General features: G+C 52.6%; 1 protein-coding gene and 2 long non-coding RNA genes across 11 annotated transcripts in view; 1 reads left to right on the top strand and 2 right to left on the bottom strand.

Moving 5' to 3' along the window:
* Window positions 1–17,841, top strand: part of Spsb1 (splA/ryanodine receptor domain and SOCS box containing 1) — a 60,296-nt gene extending 42,455 nt beyond the window's left edge. For 4 of the 7 annotated variants that reach the window (NM_001436876.1, XM_087549502.1, XM_087549501.1 and 1 more), the window contains 2 exon segments: window positions 7,261–8,102; window positions 15,866–17,841. In NM_001436876.1, coding sequence (NP_001423805.1) covers window positions 7,409–8,102; window positions 15,866–15,993 — 822 coding nt within the window. In that variant the 5' untranslated portion in view covers window positions 7,261–7,408 and the 3' untranslated portion in view covers window positions 15,994–17,841. 7 annotated transcript variants of the gene reach the window in all.
* LOC120103041 (uncharacterized) lies at window positions 905–13,119 on the bottom strand. 3 transcript variants are annotated; one of them, XR_015621350.1, is made up of 4 exons: window positions 5,193–5,377; window positions 4,548–4,699; window positions 3,507–3,594; window positions 905–1,870 (listed from the first exon to the last, which is right to left on the bottom strand). It is a non-coding gene; the product is annotated as an uncharacterized LOC120103041 (long non-coding RNA). The 3 variants fall into 3 exon arrangements; XR_015621351.1 differs by lacking the exon at window positions 905–1,870 and adding an exon at window positions 13,007–13,119 and having other exon boundaries at window positions 3,419–3,594; window positions 5,193–5,251; XR_015621349.1 differs by lacking the exon at window positions 905–1,870 and having other exon boundaries at window positions 3,419–3,594.
* Window positions 17,427–22,692, bottom strand: LOC148006168 (uncharacterized). Its single transcript, XR_015621354.1, has 2 exons — window positions 21,991–22,692; window positions 17,427–21,398 (listed from the first exon to the last, which is right to left on the bottom strand). It is a non-coding gene; the product is annotated as an uncharacterized LOC148006168 (long non-coding RNA).
* Between the last annotated feature and the right edge of the window lie 2,090 nt (window positions 22,693–24,782).

Here is a 24,782-nt window from a genome sequence, read left to right as displayed (position 1 = left end):
TGCCAGCACTAGCAGCCCCATTTGTGACGACTCCCCCAGGCCGTGAGAACCAGTGGCCCAGAGTCTAGACTCTTCCCACTGTCACTAAGGTACGATGCCTCGTTGTGGCTGGCCGTGCTGTGGCAGAGCTTCTCTGAGTGAGTTGCAGACTGCGGCCCTCCAGCTCTAACTAGACTACAAGCTAACTGTTATTTTAATTTCTGGTCTCTGTATGAATGTCTCGCTGATTTCCCATGGGTGCGAAGCAACTGCTTCAAGCCCTTTCTGAAAGTGCAGTGAGTCATCCGGGTCCTTCTGTAGGTGTCTGTGGCAGGTGCATTTTGCTCTTTTGAAGTCAGAGGCTAGAGCTCTGGACTATTCGGGATTTTCTTTTCAAAATCGCCTCTCAGAACTTTCCAGAAGGTCTTGATACTCTCTGATGGTTCTAGGGCCAGAGACTTAATTTTGTCCCCCCACCTCCCGGCCTGAGAAGACCTCTCAAGTGACTGGAGTGGGAGATTATAGCCCCACCCCCACCCCCCCACCCCCGCCTGGAGTCCCATGGAAAATGACACCTTTGTTCTATAGCCCAGCTTGTGCTGCTGTGCGTCCTGAGCCCTCTCACCACCTAAGCCTCCCTGCCATCCGTGTTCCTCAGGCTGAAGGAAGCAGTGAACCCTAATGAGCAGGCCAAGCTGGGGCAGGCGGTCAGACGTAGCCCAGCCAGCCTGCAGAGGCTGCACTGTAACATAATAACAGGCTGTTCTGCCCCTGGCATATTGCTCTTGCAAAACCCGGGGCTGCAACCACCGAGGTGTAAGGCAGGGAGGCCACAGGAGGGAAGGAGCCTATTTGATCTTCAGGTGAAAGGAGGTTTTATAAATAGGTCACCTTGTTCCACATCCTGAATTTCATTCTTTCTCCCTCTTGTGTCAAAACAATGGTTTTACTGTTCTGGGGGTCAAGGGTACTGAGGGCGAGCGTAGCTTCAGGGCGTACTGAGGGCGTGTGTCTGCTTCTTCCCTGGTGGCCCTCCTCTGTCCACTCCCAGACACGGCCCCCCAGTCACCTTGGCAGTGCCTTCTACAGTCGAAGGCTAGTTTTCAGAAGAAGTGGGACTCTTGGGCCAAGCCATTTGAAAGCACTCTGGGGGAAGTGAGGTCTGAGGGGCTGTATCATTTGCTGAAGGAACATGGTAGGGTTCCAGGTGGATGCTGGCAAGTTCAGAAGTCCCAGCTGATCCAAGTGCTGGGAGTTGTCCCCTTAGATGTTTCCCTCTGAGGTCCCCATTCTTCCTCCTCGTCCTCTCTGGAGTTGGTCTGTTGAGGCCAGAGCAGCCCTGGGGACAGCATTACGTGGTCCTCGACAGGAGCAGAGCTCGAGTAGAACCCACCTGGCTAAGTTGTAGCCTAAAACAATGCGTTTGGGGCAAGTGGCAATAGATGATGGCTCCATTTTTCAGTGGACCGAGTAAGTTGGCGGCTTAGAAAGTGTGATGGCACGCTGGAGAATCGATCGCAGAAATAATAGTTTCTTTGAGTCGGCTTGGAGGCTTAACTGGCGTTCTCATCCTTGGTTCCGATTTTCTGTCAATCATGGACCTCAAAGAATCTAAAGTGAGCACGCCCTGTCTTTCCCAGTGCAGTATCCCAGGGTGGCCACTGTGAAGTGTTCCCTGTTTATTCTTCTGGGTCTTCCGCTGTGCTTGCTCCTTCAGAGATGGGAGCGCACGATGCACCTTCCTGTGGTCCGCTTTAACAGACTCGTGGTATGATTTTGCAGCCTATCTCAAGATGCCTCATTCCCAGGGCTTACACGGCGTGCAACGTCTTCATCCGAGTGCTCCTGTGTGTAGGCCTGGTGGGGGCGGTGAGCCTCTCACATAAGACTCCTGAAACAGTGTTTGGCACCTGGTTGGAGGTGTGCCGTGCCACCCCCCACCCCCATAGAGAAGGTTGTCCTGGTTGGGGGTCCTTTCTGCACACTAGCTGATAGTTCCCTGCCAAGCTCCTCTGTCCTCCATGATGTCTTGGATAACAATAAGGAGCCCTTGACTGAGGGTATAGAGAGCTGGCCACGGGAAGCCAAGGCTTCAGAAAGTTTCGATCTTGTTAGAACCAAGCTGTGCATTTGAAAGTCTATTACGGATGCCACCTTTGGAGGGTTCTGGGTGCCCCTGGCCATCTAATCTAAGCTTTCGCCCATAACCGTGGTTGCCTTTTGAAGTGAACCTGGAACTGAGTGGTGACCCCAACTCTGTGTGTGGTGAGAGTGGGGGAGGGGTGGGATTCCTTCCTTAAAGGAAGGCAGAAGACATTTAAACCACAGGGTGTAGTGTGGTCTGGCGGATGCAGACACCCTTTGCTTAGTTTCTGAACTTCTGATCTGATTCACTGTAACGTAAAGAAATAGAAAGTGAGGAGTGCGTGTGCCTGTGCCTGTGCATGTCTGTCTGAGTGTGCCTGTGCGTGCGTGTGCCTGCACATGTGTGTGTCCTGTGCACGTGCATGTGTGTGCATGCATGTGTGTGCCTGTGCACGTGTGTGTGCCTGTGCATATGTATGCCTCTGTGTGTGTGTGCGTGTGCGTGTGCATGTGCATGCGCATGTATGTGTGTGTCTGAACTGGCCTGTCAGGGTCAGACATCAGCCCTCAGGGCCAGTACCTTTGCTCTTGCCTGCAGTGCTCGTGGCTCTGCTTCCTGTCTGTGTTTTTCTTACCCACCCCACCCTCCAGCCAGAGATAGGAAGGTCCCACCGTGTTCTTGGGGCTAGGTTTCTTCCATTCCCAGGCTGTGACCGGTGTGTGCCAAGTGGAGCAGGGATTGAGCTGGGATCCAAAGAGCAGGAAGGTGAGAACTGAAGAAAGAAGACTGGGGTGCGCCCAGGACACCCCCTCTCGGCCTTGGGATCTGTCCCAGGCTTAGCCCCTTGTCCACCGGTGTGCTTAGGTTCAGCCACACATCCCTAACAAGAGAGCAGGACAGCCAGTGGCATCGGTGGCGGTGGAGGAGGGACCGGCCTCCATCCGAGAAGCTGCTTCCATGGCATTTCCTGAGTAAATTGTCCAGGTAGCTGTCACACTGCAGAGCCCCTGCCACTCACTGCTCTTGACTCTAGAACAAGAACTTAGACTCCAAACAAGAGATAGTTCTCTTCTGTGACTCACCAAGTTCTAGTCTATTGTGCAAAGAATATCCTTTCTGTCATAAGCAGTCCACTCACCCTTTGCCAATGCTTCCCCACAACCCCCTCCCAACCCCACCCCCGCTGTCCTTGGTTGATCTTTAATCTGATTTTACCTGGAGATAAACATGGCTGAGAGGATGACTGGGCATATTCCCTGATGCCCAATCAGAGTAACAGACCTGCACTTAGTACACACACACACACACACACACACATACACGCGCGCGCACGTGAATACAGACACATGCACACACAACGTGCACATGTATACTTGTGTACACAGTCTCTTAGCTGGGACACTTTGCTGCACAGGAACTGTGATGTAGTAGTGACACTCACTGTACGTCTCCTCGGCCCTCTCTTGGGAGCGTTGCTGGCCCTTGGGAATCGCCAACATTGTAATGTATGACAGCTGACAAAGGCAGCCCTAGGGACCGAACACAGTGGGACATGTTCAGGATTTGGGGTGGGCAGAGTTTGGTAGGGCGAGTGGGGTGCTGTCCACTAGGGCTTTGTTTGGGGATTAGCTTGTCTTGAGGATGCCCAGCAGGTGCTGTGAGGTGACAAATGCCAGAGTTCACTTTCTGAGCGTGAGACTAAGGGACTCAAGTAGGGGCCACCGACTTTAGGCTTCTGACCTGTTCTTCCACTTCAGTGACCACTGACATCACTCCGCTCAGTGGTACCCCTGTGCCCACGGGCGTGTGTCTATGTAGGCACCTGTGGGTGCCGTGACTGATGGGGTGTGGTGATGGCAGACCAGCCCTGTGGGCTTCCCGCTGTCTAGTTTCAGACAACCAACACATAACCGCTCCCTTCCCACCCTTCGTGATTTGGTGGCTCTTGTGTAGGGATGAGGGCTGAGCCCTCCCACCTCTCCGAGGCTCGCCGACTGCTCCCCAAGAACCTCAGGCCCCAGCTCTCATGTGGCACATTTGAACTGGGTCTAGCCTGAGAATAGCAGGAGATGGAACTGTTTTTCTTACCCACCCCACTGGTGAGCCAGAGCCAGCATCTGAACTGGGTCCCCTACTTCCTGTTCACAACACCCACTGTTAGTCCTTACTGGCTCAACGAAGCCTGTCCTGTCCAGTGTTAACCGCAGCTGTGAAGACCCGCCCGTGTCCCTGTCACTCAGCACACACGGATGGCACCCACCCACCCCACCCTGAGCGCCACATCCAGGTATTTTGGAAGAGCAGGTCAGCAGCTTCTCACAGTTATATAAGAGGGGTCAGTCAGCAAACTATGGCTATGGGCTAAATCCAACCTCTGTTTTCTTCAAGTATTATTGGACATAGCCACACCCATTTATTTACACACTGTCTGAGAAGCCTAAAATATTTACTATCTGGTCATTCACGAAGCAAACTCTCTGACCTCTGGTTTAGTGGATTCCTTAACCTTGGTCTTGTGCGGGATGGCATTCCAGTGCTTGGGTCACAGCCAGAGACAGTGTTCCTGCGTCGGGCCAGGTGTGGTAACCAGGAAGATTGGCTCACAGTGACCTTTGTCCAGTGAACGAGCACATTCTAGAACATCAGAAGTAAAATGCCAGTTGTGCCAAGCCCTCTCTAGAACGTTGTCTCCACTGAGTTTCAGATAAGCATGTGACGCACGGGCGGCACCCACGTTGTAGATGAACAGAGGGAAACTGGGACAAACCAAAATCGAATCGTAGTCGGTGTACAAGGCACGGTGTCCTGAGTGAGTTTGGGAGCCTTGGAGACAGGTCTGGGGACATGCCCTGCGGGCTACAGCCCAGGGAGAGGTGAGAACGGGAGGGTACATCTGCAGGGGCGTGTCTTTAAAAGCTAATTTATCTTTAAATTATGTGTGGGGCGGGGCCTGAGTGTAGGTGCCCTCAGGGGCCAGAGGCTCCAGCTTTGCTGAACCACCTGGTGTTGGGGTCCTCGGCAAGAGCAGTGTTTACTTCTAACCTCTGAGGCATCTTTCTAGCTGCCTGCACGGGCACAGTTTAAAGTGGAGGGGAGGAGGGAAGAGGCATGACATGGGCACGCTTACCTAGGCTAGGAGGTGGCCTAGCTGTGGACAGTAGAACAGTGTCATCTTCAGCCAACAACCTGGACACACAGGAAAGATGAGTCAAGAGTGACTCCAGGCTTGCCATGGCAACCGACCACTCAGAAGGTGACTCAGATGATGGGATGGTGGGACACGTACAACAGTGCTTGGACCATGTCCCCTGGCCTGCCCTTATGAGAGAATCATTCCACAGTACTGTGGACACTTCAACTTGGGCCAGCCAGTCCTCTCTCCAGTTCCGTCTTCCCACACCTTCCGTCCAGTGGACACACACTGTTCATACATAGCCTTTCCGTGCCTGGGCTCTCGTCTTCCTATCAGAGAGGGACGCAGCTCAGCAGAGCAGGGCGTTGGTGAACTGACTGTGCTGTATACAGGCCTTTGGTAGCATCTTAGAACTAGGAGAGCTTGTGGGGCTGACCGGGACAGGGAATGGATGCTCTACCCTGAGGTAACTTTTTTGGTGGTTCTTTCTAAGGCTACTAGGAGATCTCCTCTGATATCTGCCTTATGTTTGCCTGTTTCAGCCTTCCCAAAGCTGTTCGGTGGTGACAGAGTGAGATCCACGATTCCCTCAGGGGCTGGCAGGTTGAGTGCTGGCCTGGTAAACATCAGCTTCTACACCTGCGTGCTGTGGTGGTGAAGTTGAATAGTTCGTAATCTGGTCCATAAAGCCCAAGACAGTTAGTGTGGAGTTTTTGCACATAGAATTTGCTTGTTTCTGGTGTTCATTTGATTTCTGCTGCAATGATAAAAACATTCTGACGAGGAGCAATTTGGGCGAGGAAAAGGTTTTACTCCAGCTTACAGGTTGCACTCTTGTCATTGAAAGAAGTCAGGGCAGTAACTCAGGGAGCTTGAAGTAAAAATGACAGGCGATTCATTAATTGAACCAGCAACATGAGGCTCCGGGTCCAAAAGAGTTTTTTATAAGGTGATGGCAGACCAGCCCTGTGGGCTTCCCGCTGTCTAGTTTCAGCCTACAAGGCAACCAACACATATCCGCTCCCTTCCCACCCTTCGTGATTTGGTGGCTCTTGGGTAGGGATGAGGGCTGAGCCCTCCCACCTCTGCTGTTTTCCACCATCCAAGGCTAGACATCGACAGGTGGAGAAAGAATTGTCAGCCTTCCTCTCCAGCCTCCTCTTCCTCATCTCTACACCCACCGGAGGTCAAGTAGACAGATGCCCTGAGGTGTCCCCTCTGGTTCTGCTTCCCATCCTCCCTAACATATCCGAGGCATGGTGAAGCCAGAGGGGAAAGAGCTAGGCCTCCCTACTACGAGGCTGTAGCAGGAAGACTCGGGTGAAGCGTTGTCTTCTAGTTGATCATCTGCAGGTTAGCCCAGAACCATGTGAGGGTTAGTGGATGACCCTTGCCTCATCTATGACCATCCGAATCCAGGATCCAGCCCAGGGGCCCCTGTGGAAACCCTTGTCAGCTCAGGTTCAGGCAGAGTAAGGACCTGACTAGGAGTTGCTGAGGCCTCTGGGCTGTAGAGCCTGGTTGAGTGTGCATGCATTTTGTACGTTGAACTGTGATCTACATCAGTGTTCCCTCCCTTGGGCCACTTGATGTCATGACTCTGAGAGTGACTATGCTGGAGGAGAAAAGGGAAGGCTGAGTGTGCTGTCTTCATCTGCCTGTGCTGTGGTTTGCATTCTATACAGGGAAGAGGGGAGAGAGGGGAGCAAGAAGGTGTCAGTGAGCTGAGGCTCACTCCGGGGTCTATGCTGTCGCCTTGGCCTTCTGACTGTGAAAAGCCAACTAGGAGCCCAACCAGCATCCCCCAGTCTCAGACTGGCCCAGAACATTGAGGGCAGTTCCAAGTTCCTAAGCCCACTTCTACCTCTCCACCCCAGACCATGGGGAGATGGCCTCTTTCCTTTTGTGACAACAGAGCCTCAGGGACAGGGGCATTTCATTCTGTATCAGGGTTCCAAGCTGCTGAGATGTATTGGGGTGTGTGCTTCCACATTTCTCTTTAATCTTCCCCCCTGCTGTTGCACCCCAGCTCACCCTCTCTGTTTTTCTTTCCACCCACTAGGCAATACAGAGCGCTTCACAACCTTTGGAAATCGCCTAGCAACCTCCCTTAGGGGTTCTGTGTGGCCCTGACTAGAAATCTGGAATCAACGCCCCAAGATTGATGAGTTTGCCTTGGGAGTCAGTGAAAAGGTGAAAGAAAGGCCAACATGGGTCAAAAGGTGACGGGAGGGATCAAGACTGTGGACATGCGGGACCCCACATACCGACCTCTAAAGCAGGAGCTCCAGGGTTTGGATTATTGCAAGCCCACCCGGCTGGACCTGCTGCTCGACATGCCCCCCGTGTCCTACGATGTCCAGCTGCTCCACTCCTGGAACAACAATGACCGTTCGCTCAACGTCTTTGTGAAGGAAGATGACAAGTTGATCTTTCACCGGCATCCGGTGGCCCAGAGCACGGACGCCATCAGGGGCAAAGTTGGGTACACACGTGGACTACACGTATGGCAGATCACATGGGCCATGAGGCAACGAGGCACGCATGCCGTGGTGGGGGTGGCCACAGCAGACGCCCCTTTGCATTCTGTTGGGTACACAACCCTTGTAGGAAATAACCATGAATCCTGGGGCTGGGACCTGGGGCGTAACCGTCTCTACCACGACGGCAAGAACCAGCCAAGTAAAACATACCCAGCCTTCCTGGAGCCAGATGAGACTTTCATTGTCCCAGACTCCTTCCTTGTGGCCCTGGACATGGATGATGGGACCTTGAGTTTCATCGTGGATGGACAGTACATGGGAGTGGCTTTCCGGGGACTCAAGGGTAAAAAGCTGTATCCTGTAGTGAGTGCCGTCTGGGGCCACTGTGAGATCCGCATGCGCTACGTGAACGGACTTGATCGTAAGTGTTCCCTACTTTGTCTAAAACAGTGCCATCCACCATGTCCCTGTGGTCCTGGCTAGCTTATGTAGTTATTGGATTTAAAATATCTTTAAGTAGGTAGCCCAGTGTTTATAGATCCTCGCAGGTGATTTTTTGACCTATACCTGGTTAAATGAGAAAGTCTATCTAGAGCCTGCAGGAGTACCTGGCAGTGCTTCAGGAATATATAAAAGATGGATGGGTAGATGGATGGATAATGGACGGATGGACAGACGGATGGACGAATGGATGGATGGATAGATGGATGGATAATGGATGGATTGATGAATGGCACATGGATGGATGATGGATGGGTGGATGGATGATGAATGGATAGTGGATGGAAGATGGATAATGATGGATGGGTGGATGGATGATGGATTGATGGATGGATGATGAATTGCTGGATGATGGATGGATGATAGATTGATGGATGATGGGTGGATGATGGATGGGAGGATGATGGATGGATGGATAGATGATGGATGGATTGATGGATGGATGGGAGGATGGGTGGATGATGGATGGATTGATGGATGGATGATGGATGGATGATGGATGATGGATGGGTGGATGATGGATGGGTGGATGGTGGATGGTGGATGATGGATGATGGATGGGTGGATGGTGGATGATGGATGGGTGGATGGTGGATGATGGATGGGTGGATGGTGGATGATGGATGGGTGGATGATGGATGGGTGGGTGGATGGTGGATGGTGGATGATGGATGGGTGGATGATGGATGGGTGGATGATGGATGGGTGGATGGTGGATGGTGGATGATGGATGATGGATGGGTGGATGGTGGATGATGGATGGGTGGATGGTGGATGATGGATGGGTGGATGATGGATGGGTGGGTGGATGGTGGATGGTGGATGATGGATGGGTGGATGATGGATGATGGATGGATGGATGATGGATGGGTGGATGATGGATGGGTGGATGATGGATGGGTGGATGATGGATGGGTGGATGGTGGATGATGGATGGGTGGATGATGGATGGGTGGATGGTGGATGGTGGATGATGGATGATGGATGGGTGGATGGTGGATGGGTGGATGATGGATGGGTGGATGGTGGATGATGGATGGGTGGATGATGGATGGGTGGATGGTGGATGGTGGATGATGGATGATGGATGGGTGGATGGTGGATGATGGATGGGTGGATGATGGATGATGGATGGGTGGATGATGGATGGGTGGATGGGTGGATGATGGATGGGTGGATGATGGATGGGTGGATGGGTGGATGATGAATGGATGGATGATGGATGGGTGGATGATGGATGGGTGGATGATGGATGGGTGGATGGGTGGATGGATGGATGGGTGGATGATGGATGGGTGGATGATGGATGGGTGGATGATGGATGGGTGGATGGGTGGATGATGGATGGGTAGATGATGGATGGGTGGATGATGGATGGGTGGATGGGTGGATGGATGGATGGGTGGATGATGGATGGGTGGATGATGGATGGGTGGATGATGGATGGGTGGATGGGTGGATGATGGATGGGTAGATGATGGATGGGTGGATGATGGATGGGTGGATGATGGATGGGTGGATGATGAATGGGTGGATGGGTGGATGATGGATGGGTGGATGATGGATGGGTGGATGATGGATGGGTGGATGGGTGGATGATGGATGGGTAGATGATGGATGGGTAGATGATAGATGGGTGGATGATGGATAGGTGGATGATGGATGGGTGGATGATGGATGGGTGAATGATGGATGGGTGGATGGGTGGATGGGTGGATGATGGATGGAGAAATCAGATGACTGGATGAATAGGTGATGGATGGGATAATGAATAGATAGATGAATGAATGAATGGATGAATGGTTTTTATTATTCTCTGGCTAACATGCTTCCAGCCTTGAACTGTAGTTGACTGTGTTCCAGCACAGTAGCATCAGCAAGCTGAGCTTTGTAGCCTTAGGGATGCTCTGGTCTGTTAGACAAGTGAAACCCAGGGATCTCTCCCAATCATGACCCAGATTCTGTCATTCTGTCTGTCTGTCTGTTTCTCTTTCTCTTCCCCTCTCCCCCATCCCCCTAGAGCTAGACACTCCATTGCACCATCATCTTGAGAAGGACTTGCTTAGTCTCGGAGTGTGGACACTGCTGAGTCAGCAATGACTTCTGTCTGTCCCTTTGGAAATGGGCGTGGCCTTTGTGTTGAAATGGCTTGTGTGCAGCAACACCATGCTGGTGGCAGATCCAGGTCCATGACAGCCCTGCATGAGTGGGGATGGGAAGCCGTGTTAGCAGGAGTCCTAGTGCTCCAGACCCATCTACCTCCATGCCAGGTCCCCTCTCATTTCCCACAAGGGCCTCTCCTGTAGTCTATAGGTCCATCTCCATAGAGGATGAGCCAGGAAACGTTAGCCGTCCATGGCTGTTTTTAGGGGCAGGTTTGGCCTAGCACTCCAAATCCCGGCCCCAATCTGTGTTTTGTGATAGACGTGGCTCTCGCAGATGTCAGGAGCACAGACGTGACCACCCTACGTATAACCCTTCAGGATTCCCCAGTCTGCCTCGGCCCTCCCTGGAGTCCATCTCTGAAAGGCTCTGGAATGTAGTCAGGCATGTGAGCTAACTCCTAAATCTTCTCAGAAGTCTTTCCCTTTTCCATACTCACGGCTTGGAACCACTTGTTGTGTGGAGGCATCTGTAGTCAGAGTCCCCACCTGCTCAGCCAGCCAGACGGTATGGCAATCGTGGCAGATGTGGCCAAGTATGCACCTCAAAGGGAACTGACTCAGACCTGGACCAGGGAACCTGCAGAGCAAGTTCTGTGGTTCCGTCTCCCTCCGTTACAGAAACAAGTAGCATAAGCCCACAGCCGACTCTCAGGCATGGCCAGACTCCTGCACACAGGTGTCCGGGGCTTAGGTTCAAAGGGAGCCCTGGCTCTGGGTCAGCCTCCCTCCTCCCTTTCAGAGGAATGCTCAGTACCCAGAGAGGTTTATGCACCCTCATGGCAGAGTGGCAGATGGGGGGATAGATGTCTTACAAGGATCCTTTGGCTTATGGTAGGCAACGATGGCTGCCATGACAGTTGTCCAGGCAAGAGATGACTAGGTCTGAGGCAAGGCAAGAGCTATAGAGGTGGTAGAGGCTGCCAGATTCTAGACTGCACAGCTCAGGAGATTGTGTGTAAGAAATGAAAGGCTAGTGAGGCTTTGACTCCAGGTGTTCCGCCTGAGCAGGTTGAAGGGTATAGCCACCATCAGAGAGCTGTGAAAGCTGAGGGGAGAAGCGTGTAGACGTTGAAATTAGTCCAGGTGGGCCCACACATCGCCTGAGACACAGGGGCTAGCAGAGGAGTTCGCCCATGTACAGAGGGCTTTGAGAGCAGCCACTCTTGACTGGGAGTGTCGCTTAAGGGTAGTAGGCTTGCCTTGCATGCAGAAGGTCCCAGGATTCATCCCCAGCCCGCTAAAATAAGAAACATCCCATGGCCCTGGATGAGAGCACACAGAAGGATGGGGAGAGCTAGGTTTGAGAGCGGAGGTTGGACCCTGTTAGAAGCGGGAGGCCCAGGAGAAGCAGGCCATGTGTCCAGAGGGTCCCAAGAGATGGTACTGGGTGCCAAGGGAAGACGAAGTAATGACAGGTCAAGAACGCCGACAGCTGCCTTGGCAACCAGACGGCTGCGAGTGACCTTGCCAGGGGTCATCTGGGTGGATCAGGGCTAAGTCCTGAGGCCTGATGGAGGAAACAGGATGCTATCTGTCCCAGTTCGGGAGGCCAGATGTCTGAGACCGAGCTGTCAACAGGGTTGGAGCTCCCAGAGGCTCTGGGGGAGAATTGGTTCCCTGAGGCCAGCAGGCCTGGTGTCTGCTGCTCCTCACCCGCTTCCTGCCTCTCTCTGCTCCTGGCCAGTTGTGGTGTATCTGTCCTCTCCCCCACCCACCCCCTCCCCACTCCCACGTTGTTCTCTGGCTGCCTCGCCACAATGGTACCTTCTCAGTGTTCCCCGGTTCAGTGCTCTGGGGAAACTGGTTACCCTACCCCTGCCCAGGATGCCCTTCAGGGAGTGTCACACGACTAAGGAGAAGTGACACCCTCTCTCAGAAACGCTGGCCTCATGAGGACCCCTCTCCCTCCCCTTCTCCCCTCCCCCAAAAGCCTTGTGTTTTTGAAGCTTAGTTTGAGTCAGATCTTTTTCAGGGTACCACAGGTTAGGGCTCCAGGGCTGTGCAGAGCCTCCTAGATCTTGAGGAAGCTGTTCCTCTTAGACATGCAGAAGTTGGCATGGGGGCTCTCCCAGGTCCTCAACCTTCTGCTCCTGGAAACGGTGTCTGGTTAACTTCCTGGTGTCTTCGCTGCACATTCTGCTCCATCTCCTCTGCCATTCACATAGAAATCAGCGGCCCACCTTGGCCTCCCGAGGTGAGCATGCATAGCCAGTGATTCCAGACATCAGGACGCAAAGCCACCAGCTCAGTGGACCAGCAGCGGACACTTGGAAAGGGCAGGGAGCAAGCCTATAGTCTTGGCCAGAAGGACTGAGTGGGAGCGACCCTCCTGGGTCTTGTGGTGACCAACTGAAATTGACGCAGTGGGCTGTGTGTCTGTCTGCATGGCCCGTGCGTTCTTGTCTCTCTCTGCCCAGGGTTTGAGAAGCAGGCAGACCTCAGCCCTGCGTACTGTTGTTTCTCCCCCTATGAGGATGGGGAACTGTTCGTTCTCGTTAGCAGAGTGGCTGGCTTACTCCGATTATATTTTCAACTCTTAATGCATCCCTACAGCCATTCCCCTCCCGTAGCTGGTCCTAGAAGGCCGCACAACCCATGATCATACCACCCCGTGCCCCGTGCCTGCCTTCTGCGTGGGTGAATGAGGTAACAACTTTACCTTTTCAGAGCCTTTGGGCTCCTGATGTCTGACTCCCCATCTCCAGGTTGATGGAGCAGTCCTCCCAGGGCCCACCTACCACGGAGGTGGTGGTGATGTCAGCTGCCTTGTCTGTCCTGAAACACGGCAGCTGTAGCAGTCCCAGTCCTAGCCTCTGCTTTGGAAGCTTACTTCACAGGGGTGTCTGTGAGGTGGCCTGAAACTCACAATGCCAAGGGTTTCGTGGTGGGAATGGCTTCTGGGTTGGTGGGGGTCCTTGAGCCACATTAGATGGCTCCTGAGGCTTCGTCGACAGCCCCCAGCCCTTGGGGAATCCCCGCTAACTCCCAAGTGAGGCTGAGCCACTTCCTCCCGGAAGACCACTCTGAGCAGCCCCAGGCCCTCTGCCCCAGCCGTGCTCAGCAGTGAAGAGGACGCACAGAGGGTCCTCCGCCGGCCAGAGGCTGCAGTTTCAGGGTCTAGCTGGACATGGATGGTTGGGACTCCTTTAGTTTGTCCTCCTGCTCCCGGGCTCCTAGTGATCACACTAGGTTGTCTAAGAAAGGCTCTATTTCAAGGCTTCCCGTTAAAAGCCATTGCTATAGCTCCCGCTCCTGAGAAGGCTATGGCAGAAGCTTTCCTCCAGATTAGAGTTCAGGAAATACCATAAGTTTATTCTTTTCTCTAAAAAAAGTAATTTTGTGTGTGTGTGTGTGTGTGTGTGTGTGTGTAGTGTATGTGTGTGCATATCTGTGTGTGATGTATGTGTATATATGTGTGTGATGTGTATGTATGTGTATATCTGTGTGTAGTGTATGTGTGTGCATATCTGTGTGTGATGTATGTGTATATATGTGTGTGATGTGTATGTGTGTGTATATCTGTGTGTGTGTGTGTGCGCGTGCGCATATCTGTGTGGTGTGTGTGTGTAAAGTGTATGTGTATGTGCATATCTGTGTGTGTGAATGTGTGTGTATGTGTGTGATGTGTATGTGTGTGTGCATATCTGTGTGTGTGATGTATGTGTGATGTATGTGTGTATATGTGTGTGATGTGTATGTGTGTGCATATCTGTGTGGTGTGTGTATGTGTGTGAAGTGTATGTGTATGTGCATATCTGTGTGTGTGATGTGTGTGTGTGATGTGTATGTGCGTATCTGTGTGTGTGATGTGTGTATGTGTGTGATGTGTGTATGTATGTGATGTGTATGTGTGCGTGCATATCTGTGTGTGTGTGTGTGTGTGTGTGTGTGTGTGTGTGTGTGTATATGTGTGTGTGCTGGCTTCAGCTCAAATTCACATCACTGAGTTTGTGCCACAGGCATTTTACTCACTAAGCCATCCCATCAGCTCAGGTGTATCCTGTGGGGGGAATGGGATGTGTGGGCGGTGCATATGCACATATATGTGGAGGCCAAAGGTCAGCGTCAAGTGTCATTCCTAACACAGAACCTGGCTCTCTGAGACCTGGGACTCACCAATATGGCTAACCTAGCTAGCCAGTGACCCCCAGGAATCCTGTCTTGGCCTCCCCAGCACTGAGATTACAAGTGTGTGCTACCACACCTGGCTTTTTTCATGTGTCCTGAGAACTAAACTGGGGTCCTCCTCCTTTCCTGGCAAGCACCGTCTAGGTTGAGCCATCTCCACGGCCGGGTTTATTCTTGTTTAATTCGGCTGGTGTAAGCCTCAGCTTAGGCACCATTCTAAAGCACCCAGTGACTTCACTACGATCAGCACCCGAACATCCCCCTACCTCAAAGAACCCTGCACTCCGCGTTCTCCCAGACAGAATTCAACCTTCAATAACTTTTACTCACTCACTTTAGTTAGTTCTTATTGGGTGATGGGATCTGAAGCCAGGGCTTGGCATATGCTGAGCACCCTCTCTGCCACCCTTAAGGGGGTTACTCTTACTATTTGGAGGCACACTGGTGACTATTGAAGAATTAAACAGAAGAGTGCGCTTTCCCACTGGGGAGATGGCTCTGTCAGTAAAATGCTTGCCTGGCAAGAGGGAGGGAAGACCTGAGTTCGGTTCTCCGGGACACATGTAAAAAAGCCAGGTGTGATGTGTGCACTTGTAAGCCCAGCATTAGGGACACAGAGAACTCGGCGCCTATCAGAGCTAGCTAGCCAGCCTAGCCCACTTGGCGAATTCCAGACCAATGAATGGCCCTGTCGCAGAACAAACAACAATATGGTGAATTGTTTTCCTGAGGAATATGGGCTAAGGTTGTCCTGTGGGCTGTGCATTCACACACATGCATGTACACACATGAACATGTATACACTTGGTCATTGTCCTCTGCCGTACAATGAAGGCAGGGACATACCAGACAGTGCCTGGAAGTAGAAGCTGGTTGGTATGCAAGGTCTTCCCCTCCAAAACCTGCCTGGGGTACTGTGTCTGGCATGGGGTATGCAGACTCACTTCCCCAGAGCCATTCCTAGGGAAGGTCTGTTTGTCCAGACAGGGCAGAGTGGCCCCACAGGGAGACCAGAAACAACTCCTTTGGGTTCCAGCCCTATCTCTTCCAGGAGGGTGAGCCTAGGCAAGCTGATCAGAGGCTGCTTCTCGGCTCCCCTTTCTGTGAAGGGAATGAGGACAGCAATAGCCCCCTATGTCTACTCCATCACAACCAATCACTGTCGCGAAAGCCATGACTCCACGTGTCCGCAGAGGGCTTCTGACCCTGTCTGGCCCAGAGCTCCACAATTGTAGCCACAATTCGGAATTTAAAAGACATTTGTTAACCATCTGTTTGTTAAACCCCACTAAGATTGATCCAGAGCCAGCCTTGGGCACGTGATATGCGCTGTCTGTTCCAGAGTCCTCCTGAGCTTTGCTAAGTTTCTCCTCTCTCCTGGTTTCCCCAGCTGAGCCCCTGCCACTCATGGACCTGTGCCGGCGTTCGGTGCGCCTAGCGCTAGGAAAGGAACGTCTGGGTGCCATCCCCGCTCTGCCGCTACCTGCCTCCCTCAAAGCCTACCTCCTCTACCAGTGATCCGCATCCCAGGATCGCCGTATGACAGCCACCTGGTGCCAACTCACTGAGCCTTTGGGGTCCACCGACCCCTGCGCCTGGGATGGACGCCCACCCTCAGGCATGGGCAGACGTACCCTCTCATCCCACCAGCTGCCTCTGCTGGGTGGACCAATGCCAACGGACTTCTCCCTTCCCAACACTGGCTGAAGCAGCAGCATCCAGGCCCTTCCCTGAACCAGATGCAGAGAATAAACTATGAGAACCTCTCTCAGGCGCCTCTGCTCTCCAGTGGAGTGGGCTGCCCCCCCCACTACTCCCTGAAGAGAGAGTCTACAGCCACCTGGGGGGGTTCCTGGGAGGTGAGACGAGTGGGAGATGCCGGGGCAGATCCCAAAAGCAGGAATATGCAGGACCAGGCCACACCGATGAAGCTCAGGATGTCACATACCATGGACACTGAGACAGAACCCCAGGCTGGACCTCCCTCGGGCCAGCTCTAGTGTCAGCTGCCGGTGCTCCGTGCCCTGTATTTATTCTTTAAACAGTAGCAAAGGCCGTTTATTTATTCCACTGAGAAAGGAAACCTTGTTGGGTGGCTTCCCTCGATGTGCTCTGTTGCTTTCCCCCCACCTGCCACCTCCCTGGAATGTGTGTGCCACACCCGTCCTTCTCCTGGGGCCAGGCCTGTGGCACGTGAGCTGGTGTGCACAGATACAAGTATGTCATTGTGTACGACCTTTGACCCCGTTCCCAAGTAGCTCTGCGCCAAGCACCAGAGCAGAACCTGAGTCCCCAGGTACCTGCTCCTGTTACCTGGAGCGTCCATACACCATCACACGTGTTTTGATCTCTCGTCTTCCGTGTGCTTTGAATTTTGCATCCCCCCCCCAATTTTTCTGATATTTCCTGTTGAATCCTCCAAAGTTCTAGACCTGGAGGACCATCGGGACACCGGGGGTGAGGGGAGGGGTCTCCAGCCCCTGGGAAAGCCACAGGCAAGGCAGGATTAGACCTTGTCTCACACACACACCCTCAAGCCTCAGCAGTGGGTGTAGGGTGGACAGGACGGGTGCCAGTCTCCTGCAGCGCACCAATGGAGCACCACTGCTCCGGCTCTCTGGGCATGTGGTCGGTTGGGAGAGGGCTTGCCTAGCACGCAGGAAGCTCAGGTTCCATCCCCTGCACCAAGGAGAATCAAAGCTCAGGAGGCTGAGGCAGGAGGATTGCTGTTCAGTGCTGTACAGAGGTCGTGGACATCCCAGGCTGTATTAAATCTTGTCCTTTAAGAAAAAAAGAAAAGAAACCAACTTCCATCGAATCTGAGTTCTGTTCATTTCTGCACAGGTACAGTAGATGACTTTATTTGTTGAAAATGTTTAATATATTTACATAGATATATTTGTAAGAATCATTTTAAGCAGCTGCTGTAGGGTACCTTTTTTAAAAAATAAATAAACATCTTCCAGTAGAGTATAATTTTTAAGACACAGAGGTGGTGCCGAGACTAGATAAAGAATGTAAGTCATTCCCTCTGCGTTTTGAGGTCCTTCTCCTTTTTTGGGAGGGGGGCCCCTTGTCAGACAGAAATCTTACTCGTTCTGGTTTTGGAGCGGATCACATTCAGCCGCATAGATCCCAGCTTGATCTCCACCCGGCCGTACCCTCACGGATGCTGGCGAACAGCAAGGCTCTCCTGTGTCCCCCATACTCCGCCGCCCCAGGACTCACCACACCTCCCTGCCGTCCCGGCACCATCACCGTAAAGCCTTGTGGCATGTATAGTTCTGAAATCCCCGTTCTGTTCTGTTTTATGATGACTCATATCAGTCAGTAACCTAATAAAGGAAAGTTTGTTAAAATATGAAACCATCTGAGTCCTTTCGTGCCTGGGGTTGGGGGATGGTGGGTGGGGCGGGAGGCATGGATGGCTAAGCCCTCTTCCATCCAGCCAGTGACACTGCCTACTGTGTTGCTGGCTTGCCACTCCTTGCCCTGGCCTTAGAGTGGGGTGCGAGCTAAAGGGTATGGGTACCATCCTGGGATACACCTCACGTTTGCAGGAAGCTTTGCAACCCAGCAACCCAGTAAATGTAGCCCACTGAGCCCAGTAGGAAATGACTCTGAGTTTGGGTGCACTTCTCTCATTGCCTCCTTAAAAAGCTCTGGGGGAGCAGGGGGGAGTGGTGGAGGCCGAGATTGGGATGTAAAGTGGATAAATAAATTAATGAATTCATGGGTGGGGGGGCTTAGTGTAAGAGTTGGGGAAGATGGCTTGTCACTCAAGTCTGGATTAGAGCACCAATGTAAAAAGCTGGGAGCAGTGGCATGCTTCTAACCGCAGCGCTGGGGACAGAGATAAGCAAGTCCCTGCAGGCAGGCCAGTCAATCATGCCAAATCCGTGAGCTCCAGGTTCAATGAGGGGCCCTGTCTCAAAAGCTAAGGTGGGGGTGTGACCGAGGAAAACAGGTGAGGTAAGCCTCTAGCCTCTGCATGCTCCCATGTGCAAGGTCAAACGCACAAGCGCAGCCGAGGAAAACTGGAATTGACCGTGGGCTGCTGAGGATTAGAGCAGCAGCTGGCATGGCCGGCTCTGGCCCTCAAGGTCCAGTCTCAGCACTTACCAGAAGACCTTAGGCCTGTGTCCCTCGAATCAGGAATGCATTGGTATTGAAAGACCCTTGCCCGGGAGCTCATCCCTCCACCTGCTGCAGGCAGAGAGAGGCCCCGTGGGAAGGACAGGAAATTCTGGCTTACTTAGAGGAAGGTGAGCTCACATGTCATAACTCGATCCAGAGAACCACGGAGAGTATGTGCAGCTCATTTCAGGGTGGGGCCACCAAGAGTGTATGCAGCTCATTTTGGGGTGGGGGGGTCTGAAGGATACGCTGGGCTCTGGGGTTGCTGTGAGAAGTACATGGTCAGGGGGGCTCAAGCCGAGCCCTTTCTGAGAGCCTCCCTTGGCCAATTTTCCTTAGACTTCTCCACTGTTAAACGCAAGTTCCCGCTTTGTGGATATAACTCAGTTGGTAGGGTTCTTGCCTGGGTCACCAAGATGGCTCATCAGGTAAAGGCACTTGCTACCAAGCTTGATGACCCGAGTTTCGTCATTAGGGATGTCCCCACCACCCATGAGGCAGAGAAAATTGTCTCCCTCACATTGTCCTCTGACCTCCTAATGCACAGTGTGGCGTGTGCACACAAGCACAGGACGACTAAAATTGTAAAAAATGAAACAGTCTGACGTGGTGACGTATATCGGTAATCTTGCTCTCAGGAGGTAGAGGCAGGAAGAGCAAGTGTTCAGGGTCATCTTAGGCTCGATAGTGACTTAGAGGCCGGGCTAGGGTACATGGGACCCTGTCATTAAAAAAAAAATGCACGTTTCAGCAACCCCACCCCCTTAAGCCCAACCAGCATTTCTGGGACCAGCCCCAGGAGCCTACACTTTAGATGCCCACTTCCCAGGTAAGCTTGCTTGAGAGACAAACCAGCAGTCTTGGAGACAGTGCTCACTCTGTCTCTCGCAAAGTTGCTAGGTAAAGAGACTCACTTCAGTGTGGTGGCAGCTTGACCCAAGAACTAGCGTGTGGCATCCTCAGTCACACCCAGAGGTTAACACTGGTGGTGTGACCATGGGCGAGACTCTGTAAAATGGCCATCGTCGGTGGAATGAGGGACCGTGGAGCCTCCACAGCAGGCTCTGCCTCGTCATGGCAAGGCCTCTGTGCCAGCATGCACTTGTGAGACCAGTTCTTCTGAAAGGTATCGTTCCCTCCGTTGGAACTTGGCTTCTGAGGACAAACCAAATTTTCCTGATCTAACCTTCTAACTAACTTTTCTTCCCAGGTAGCGTTCCACGGATCAAGGTGGAACCTTTGGGAATGGCGGGGAGGACCTTTCCACGCCCGCCCCGGATGTAGGCAGAGGAAAGAGGGAAGGTCTAGAGTTATTTTTAGGCAGGAGTTCATGTCTGGGTTGCAGTTGTAACTCGGGCCTCCTTTGAAAGGGTGGCAGGGGAAGAGGGGTCAGGCATGGGGTAGGGGAGGCACCAGAAAAATGAGGGCCTTTGTACTGCCAGGAGACTTCTGGGGGAGCCGGCCTTTGTGCTGAAGGGAACAGTTTTAATAAAACCATCTGTGCAGACTTGGCCCATCTGGTTGTAATTAATCCCCTGCCTCCAAGCAGGTAGCCGGCTTGGCCATACATGGGAAGCCGCCTCTGTCTCCATCCTGGGCAGAAGCCTCCCTCCCGCTCCTAGGCGGGATGAGGAATGTGGACTTTGCTGAACCGTAAACTATGATGGGGAAGCTGGGGAGGGGGCTGAAGACAGAGCAATTCGTTCATGTTCCAGTCCAGACACCCAAACATGGTCGGGTTCCAGCCACAAGGAATATTTGAAATAAATGTACTGCGCGGGGCCAGGAGTTTGCTGTGTTTTCCGCACGGGGCCATGGCAACCAGAGAGGAAATCATGAGCTCGGATCAGGCTGAAGGATCAACAAATGATGTCCCAGCTCGGCCGGCCGGCGAGCCAGAGGAAGCTGCGCATGACTCTCTGAGAGCTTCTCAGGACTCAGCTGCGGGGAGCCAGGACTCAGACTGTCCATCTTTCTGGTGCGCTCAGACCTCACCATCAGCTTCTAGACCCAGATGCTTCATTACAGGAAGGTCTGCTACTGTCGCTGAAGGTCTGATGATTTTCTGAGCAGAGGGGATGTTCTCGGTGAGGAAGCTCAGACTAAAAGCAGACACTGGAATCTAGCTGCTCTGTGGAAGTGGCCCTGGTGTAGCCCCTAGCCCGGGGCCTGTCTTCCAGCGCAGGCCCAGCTGCAACCCTTCTGGGTCTATGTTCCAACACAAAGGCATCCTCTAGGCTCCTTCTTTCTCCTGATCCCATCCAATGTCTCTCTCTCAGGATGTGACTTATATATGCCCATAAATGACAGGTCCTAGCTGGGGGGTGTCAGCTGAAGTCCACAGATGTCCCCTGCATCTGACTTACCTGGGGAACTTAAAGGAAAACCTCAAACCCCAGCAAGCTTGCTATGCCAAAATGGAGAATCTGGTGGTGACTGATAAATGATAGATTGCCCCAGAGTTCCGAGATCCCAGAATTCTGCAAATAGTTTTCTCCAGGCAGATCCCTCTGCCATTCTCCATGGTCCCCTGAAAACCTGCAGGGGGCTAAGAAGGGGTTTGGTGACATCCCTGGTGAAGGCTTGTCCAGTTCTGTCTGCTTTTGGTCTTAGCACCTGTGGAGGCCCAGACAGCTGCAGGCTAAGGCATGGATGCTATCGCCCCACCCAGTCTTCAGAACTCAGGAACTGCATCCTCAGGGAAATTCCTTCTTGGGAAGCTGAACCAGGAGGCTACTGGCATCATCAGGTTTCCAAGCCATGGCTCAGCCCCTTCAGGAGTTGTCCTTTTATTTGCAATGAGACCAAAATAACATGGCATTAAATTCACTATTTTTCAGGGCACACATCGGTGGCTTTTAGCACACTCTCAATACTGGGCATCAGCCTCCTTCTTGATCTCAAACACTTCATCATTCCCAAAGGAATATACACATATACATATAACACACACGTACATACACACTCACATATACCACACATACATACACTACACACACATACCACATACACATACATATACCATACATACATCACACACACCACACACACACATACACACATACACTCACATATACCATAGACACACATGCACCACACATGTACATACACCACACATAAATATACCACACATATACCACACACACACAATATCCCCCCACATACATACACACACATGTGCCATATACATACAGAACATATATATACCACACATACATATACATACATACACATACATATATACCACAGACACATACCAGACACATGTACACTCGCATATACAACACACACACACACACACACACACACACACACACACACACACACACTCCCTCTTGTATTTTCCCTTGCCCACAGGCCCTGGCAACTATCACCTACTTTCTGCCTCCGTGGATCTCCTATTCAATGGACCGGGGACCCCATGGGGCCTTTTGGCTCTGTCTTTGGCTTCCAAGTGGCCTGTGAAGAGAACAGGTCCCTCACAGTATCCTTTACTTTCTCTTTGTCTCCTTGTCTGTCAGAGAAGGAGAACATTTCCTCTCAGGATTCTTTCAGGATCCCTAAGCCAGTATCAACAGAGCTCAGAGCACATCTAAGCCACAGATGCATCTGAGGCTCTCCGTGGTTCCCAGCCACCAAAGCCTTTTCTTACGAGGACATCTTTCAGTGCCATTACCAAGACAGAGGAGGGGTTGGGGATTTAGCTCAGTGGTAGAGCGCTTGCCTAGCAAGTGCAAGGCCCTGGGTTCGGTCCCCAGCTCTGAAAAAAAGGAAAGAAAAACAAAACAAGACGGAGGAGCCTCAGTCGCTCGGGGTGGGGTGGGGGGACGGGTTTAGCTTCTTGTTGTTGTTGTGATGGTGGTGGTGGTGGTGGTGGTGGTGGTGGTGGTGGTGGTGGTGGTGGTGGTTTGGTTTGGGAGCCAAGAACAACAAATGATAAGAGCTTCATGGCTTTGTCCAGCACTCTGAGAAGGCTAGCGGCTCCGGATTGTTGCCCCAGCCCCTCCCTCCGTTTTTACGCCTGTCTCCTTAGAACCCTCATCATCGGGGCCCAGGTGAGTTGATCCCAAGTCCTGGACTCAATGGCATTTGCTGAGACCCTTCCCCAGAGAAAGTCACATCCTTGGGGACTCTTGAAACACAGACACGTCGTTTGGGACCACCATGCAGGCCTCCACCCGCATCTTAAGGACAGTGTTACTGGGGTGGCTGAAAGGACTTTCCCAACAGGAGCCCATGAGAGGTGCAACCCAGGCTAGCCCGTGGGGGCTGCTACCAAACAATCAGCGTTCTCAGTCATCAATACATTGTCCTTTCCCTGGCTGCTTACCCAAGGCTAGTCCTATGACACGGGGTTTCTCTGTACTTGATCCATATTCTCTGGGACTCAGACTCAGAGGCCATAGGGCCAGGATCCAGTTACAAATGTGTTAGTGTACACTTGAGTACAAGCTAACTTAGACGCTGCCTCCCCTCTGACCTCCCACACTATCAGGGTCTATCTAGAAAGGACAAGTGGGGCTCATCGGTCCCTGGAAATGGAGGTGGGGCCTGAGTGAGACATCGCATCTTAAGGGTCAAGTTCTCTTTGGAGACCCCGAGAGGTCATCTCCCTTCATCTGGTGGCACAGGGATGCCACGGACCACTGCAGCTTTTCCTGGAGGGCTGCTTGAGTTGGTCCTACAAGGACATGGAACGTGAGTCCCGTGCTACCGGGAGATAGAAGACACAGCTGATGCCGTGCCAAACTGGGATGCCGTGGTCAGCCAGCACGGTTCTCCTCTCTGCGCATGGATTGATTTACAGGAGGCAGTGGGCAGCCCGCTCCAACGGCAGACAGAAAACTATTTGAAGCAGCTGCCAGATGTTGTGTCTGAGTTGGGTTTTACAACTTGCTTACTGGTGAACAGCCACCTCCTGCTGGAGTTCAGCTTGTCCCAGTGGGTCCGGGCCCTGGCGCCATCCCTGCAGGCCTTTGCTAGCTGCCTGGAGGCTCCCTCTCGTTTAGCAGGAATATTATTGGGACCTTGAGGGGAGCCAGGCTGGGAGCCCAGTTTCCAAAGCAGCCCATCTTCCCGAGGAGGTTCCCCCAAGGGTCTGACTTGGGGATTTCTCTTAGGAGCTCTAAGAATGCTCTGGAATTTCTGTTTGAGCTCAAGCACTTGGGGTGTGGCCTGAGAGATGTGTGTACAGAGTATGACTCTTAGCCACCTGATACCAAATGCCCGGGGGACCAGGGCTGGGGCCACAGCTCAGCCAAGAGCTTCTAGAAGGTTCCCAACTTTGTGCATGAGAGAGGGAGGTACTGGTGAGTACAGATTGTCTGCGGAGGCCACTGTGTCGAGCCAGGACAGCCTTAAAGGGAGGTCAGGATTTTCCCCCAGTGTGAGACTACTGGGGTTCACTGGAAGTTAGAACATGTTTCTCAGCCCTCCCTGTGGCAAGAGATTGAGGACTCCAGGCTCACGGTCACTTCCTGGGGCTGTGAATCGAAGCTGTGCGGGTGACAGGGAAAGGGGCGGGGAGGAGGAAGGAGACGCATGATTAATCTTGTTGACTGTGAAAGCACGCCTGTGTCCGTCCAGGAATCCTGGCTGAAGGCCGCCAGAGTGGACAGAGTGTTCAGTCCCCTCCTGAAAGCCCCAGCGATGTTTTGTCCGCCGGGAAGGAAAACACCCTCTTGCCTGAGCTAGAACTTGGCTCTGCCTCCGGGAGATGTCTGGGAGAGCCTCCTTCAGAGAGGAGTGTAGCTGGGGACTAGAGGGTTTCGAGAGCCCGGCTTCTCTGAGGTGCCAGGGGTGCCCTCTAGCCTACAGCCCTCGGGAACACCCTCCATGCTCTTGCCCAGCCTTGCCTTTTTTTGTTCTGAAATAAGAAAAAGGAAAGAAAAGTCCCCAACAGTTCATCTCTCCCAAAAACCTGTGTCACCGGCCCAGAAATGATGGCAGAACTCAAGACATTCCCAGGATGGCCCACATCAGGCACAGCGACCCTGGAGAAGTATAGGGACTCGGGCCCAAGATCCTAAGTCTGGGGTTTGGATTCAGAACCTCTGTGACAGTGGTCCTGCCAGCTTCCCAGGTGGCCCAACTGTGCCTTCTGTGATATGGGAATAATGATAACTTTCGACCAAGTTGGTGGTGTCACCAAGATCAAAGGCAGCGTGAGC

Source organism: Rattus norvegicus, chromosome 5, assembly GCF_021556685.1.
Source record: "Rattus norvegicus strain SHRSP/BbbUtx chromosome 5, alternate assembly SHRSP_T2T, whole genome shotgun sequence".
NCBI lineage: Eukaryota > Metazoa > Chordata > Mammalia > Rodentia > Muridae > Rattus > Rattus norvegicus.
This window is presented reverse-complemented; position numbering and strand designations above follow the sequence as displayed.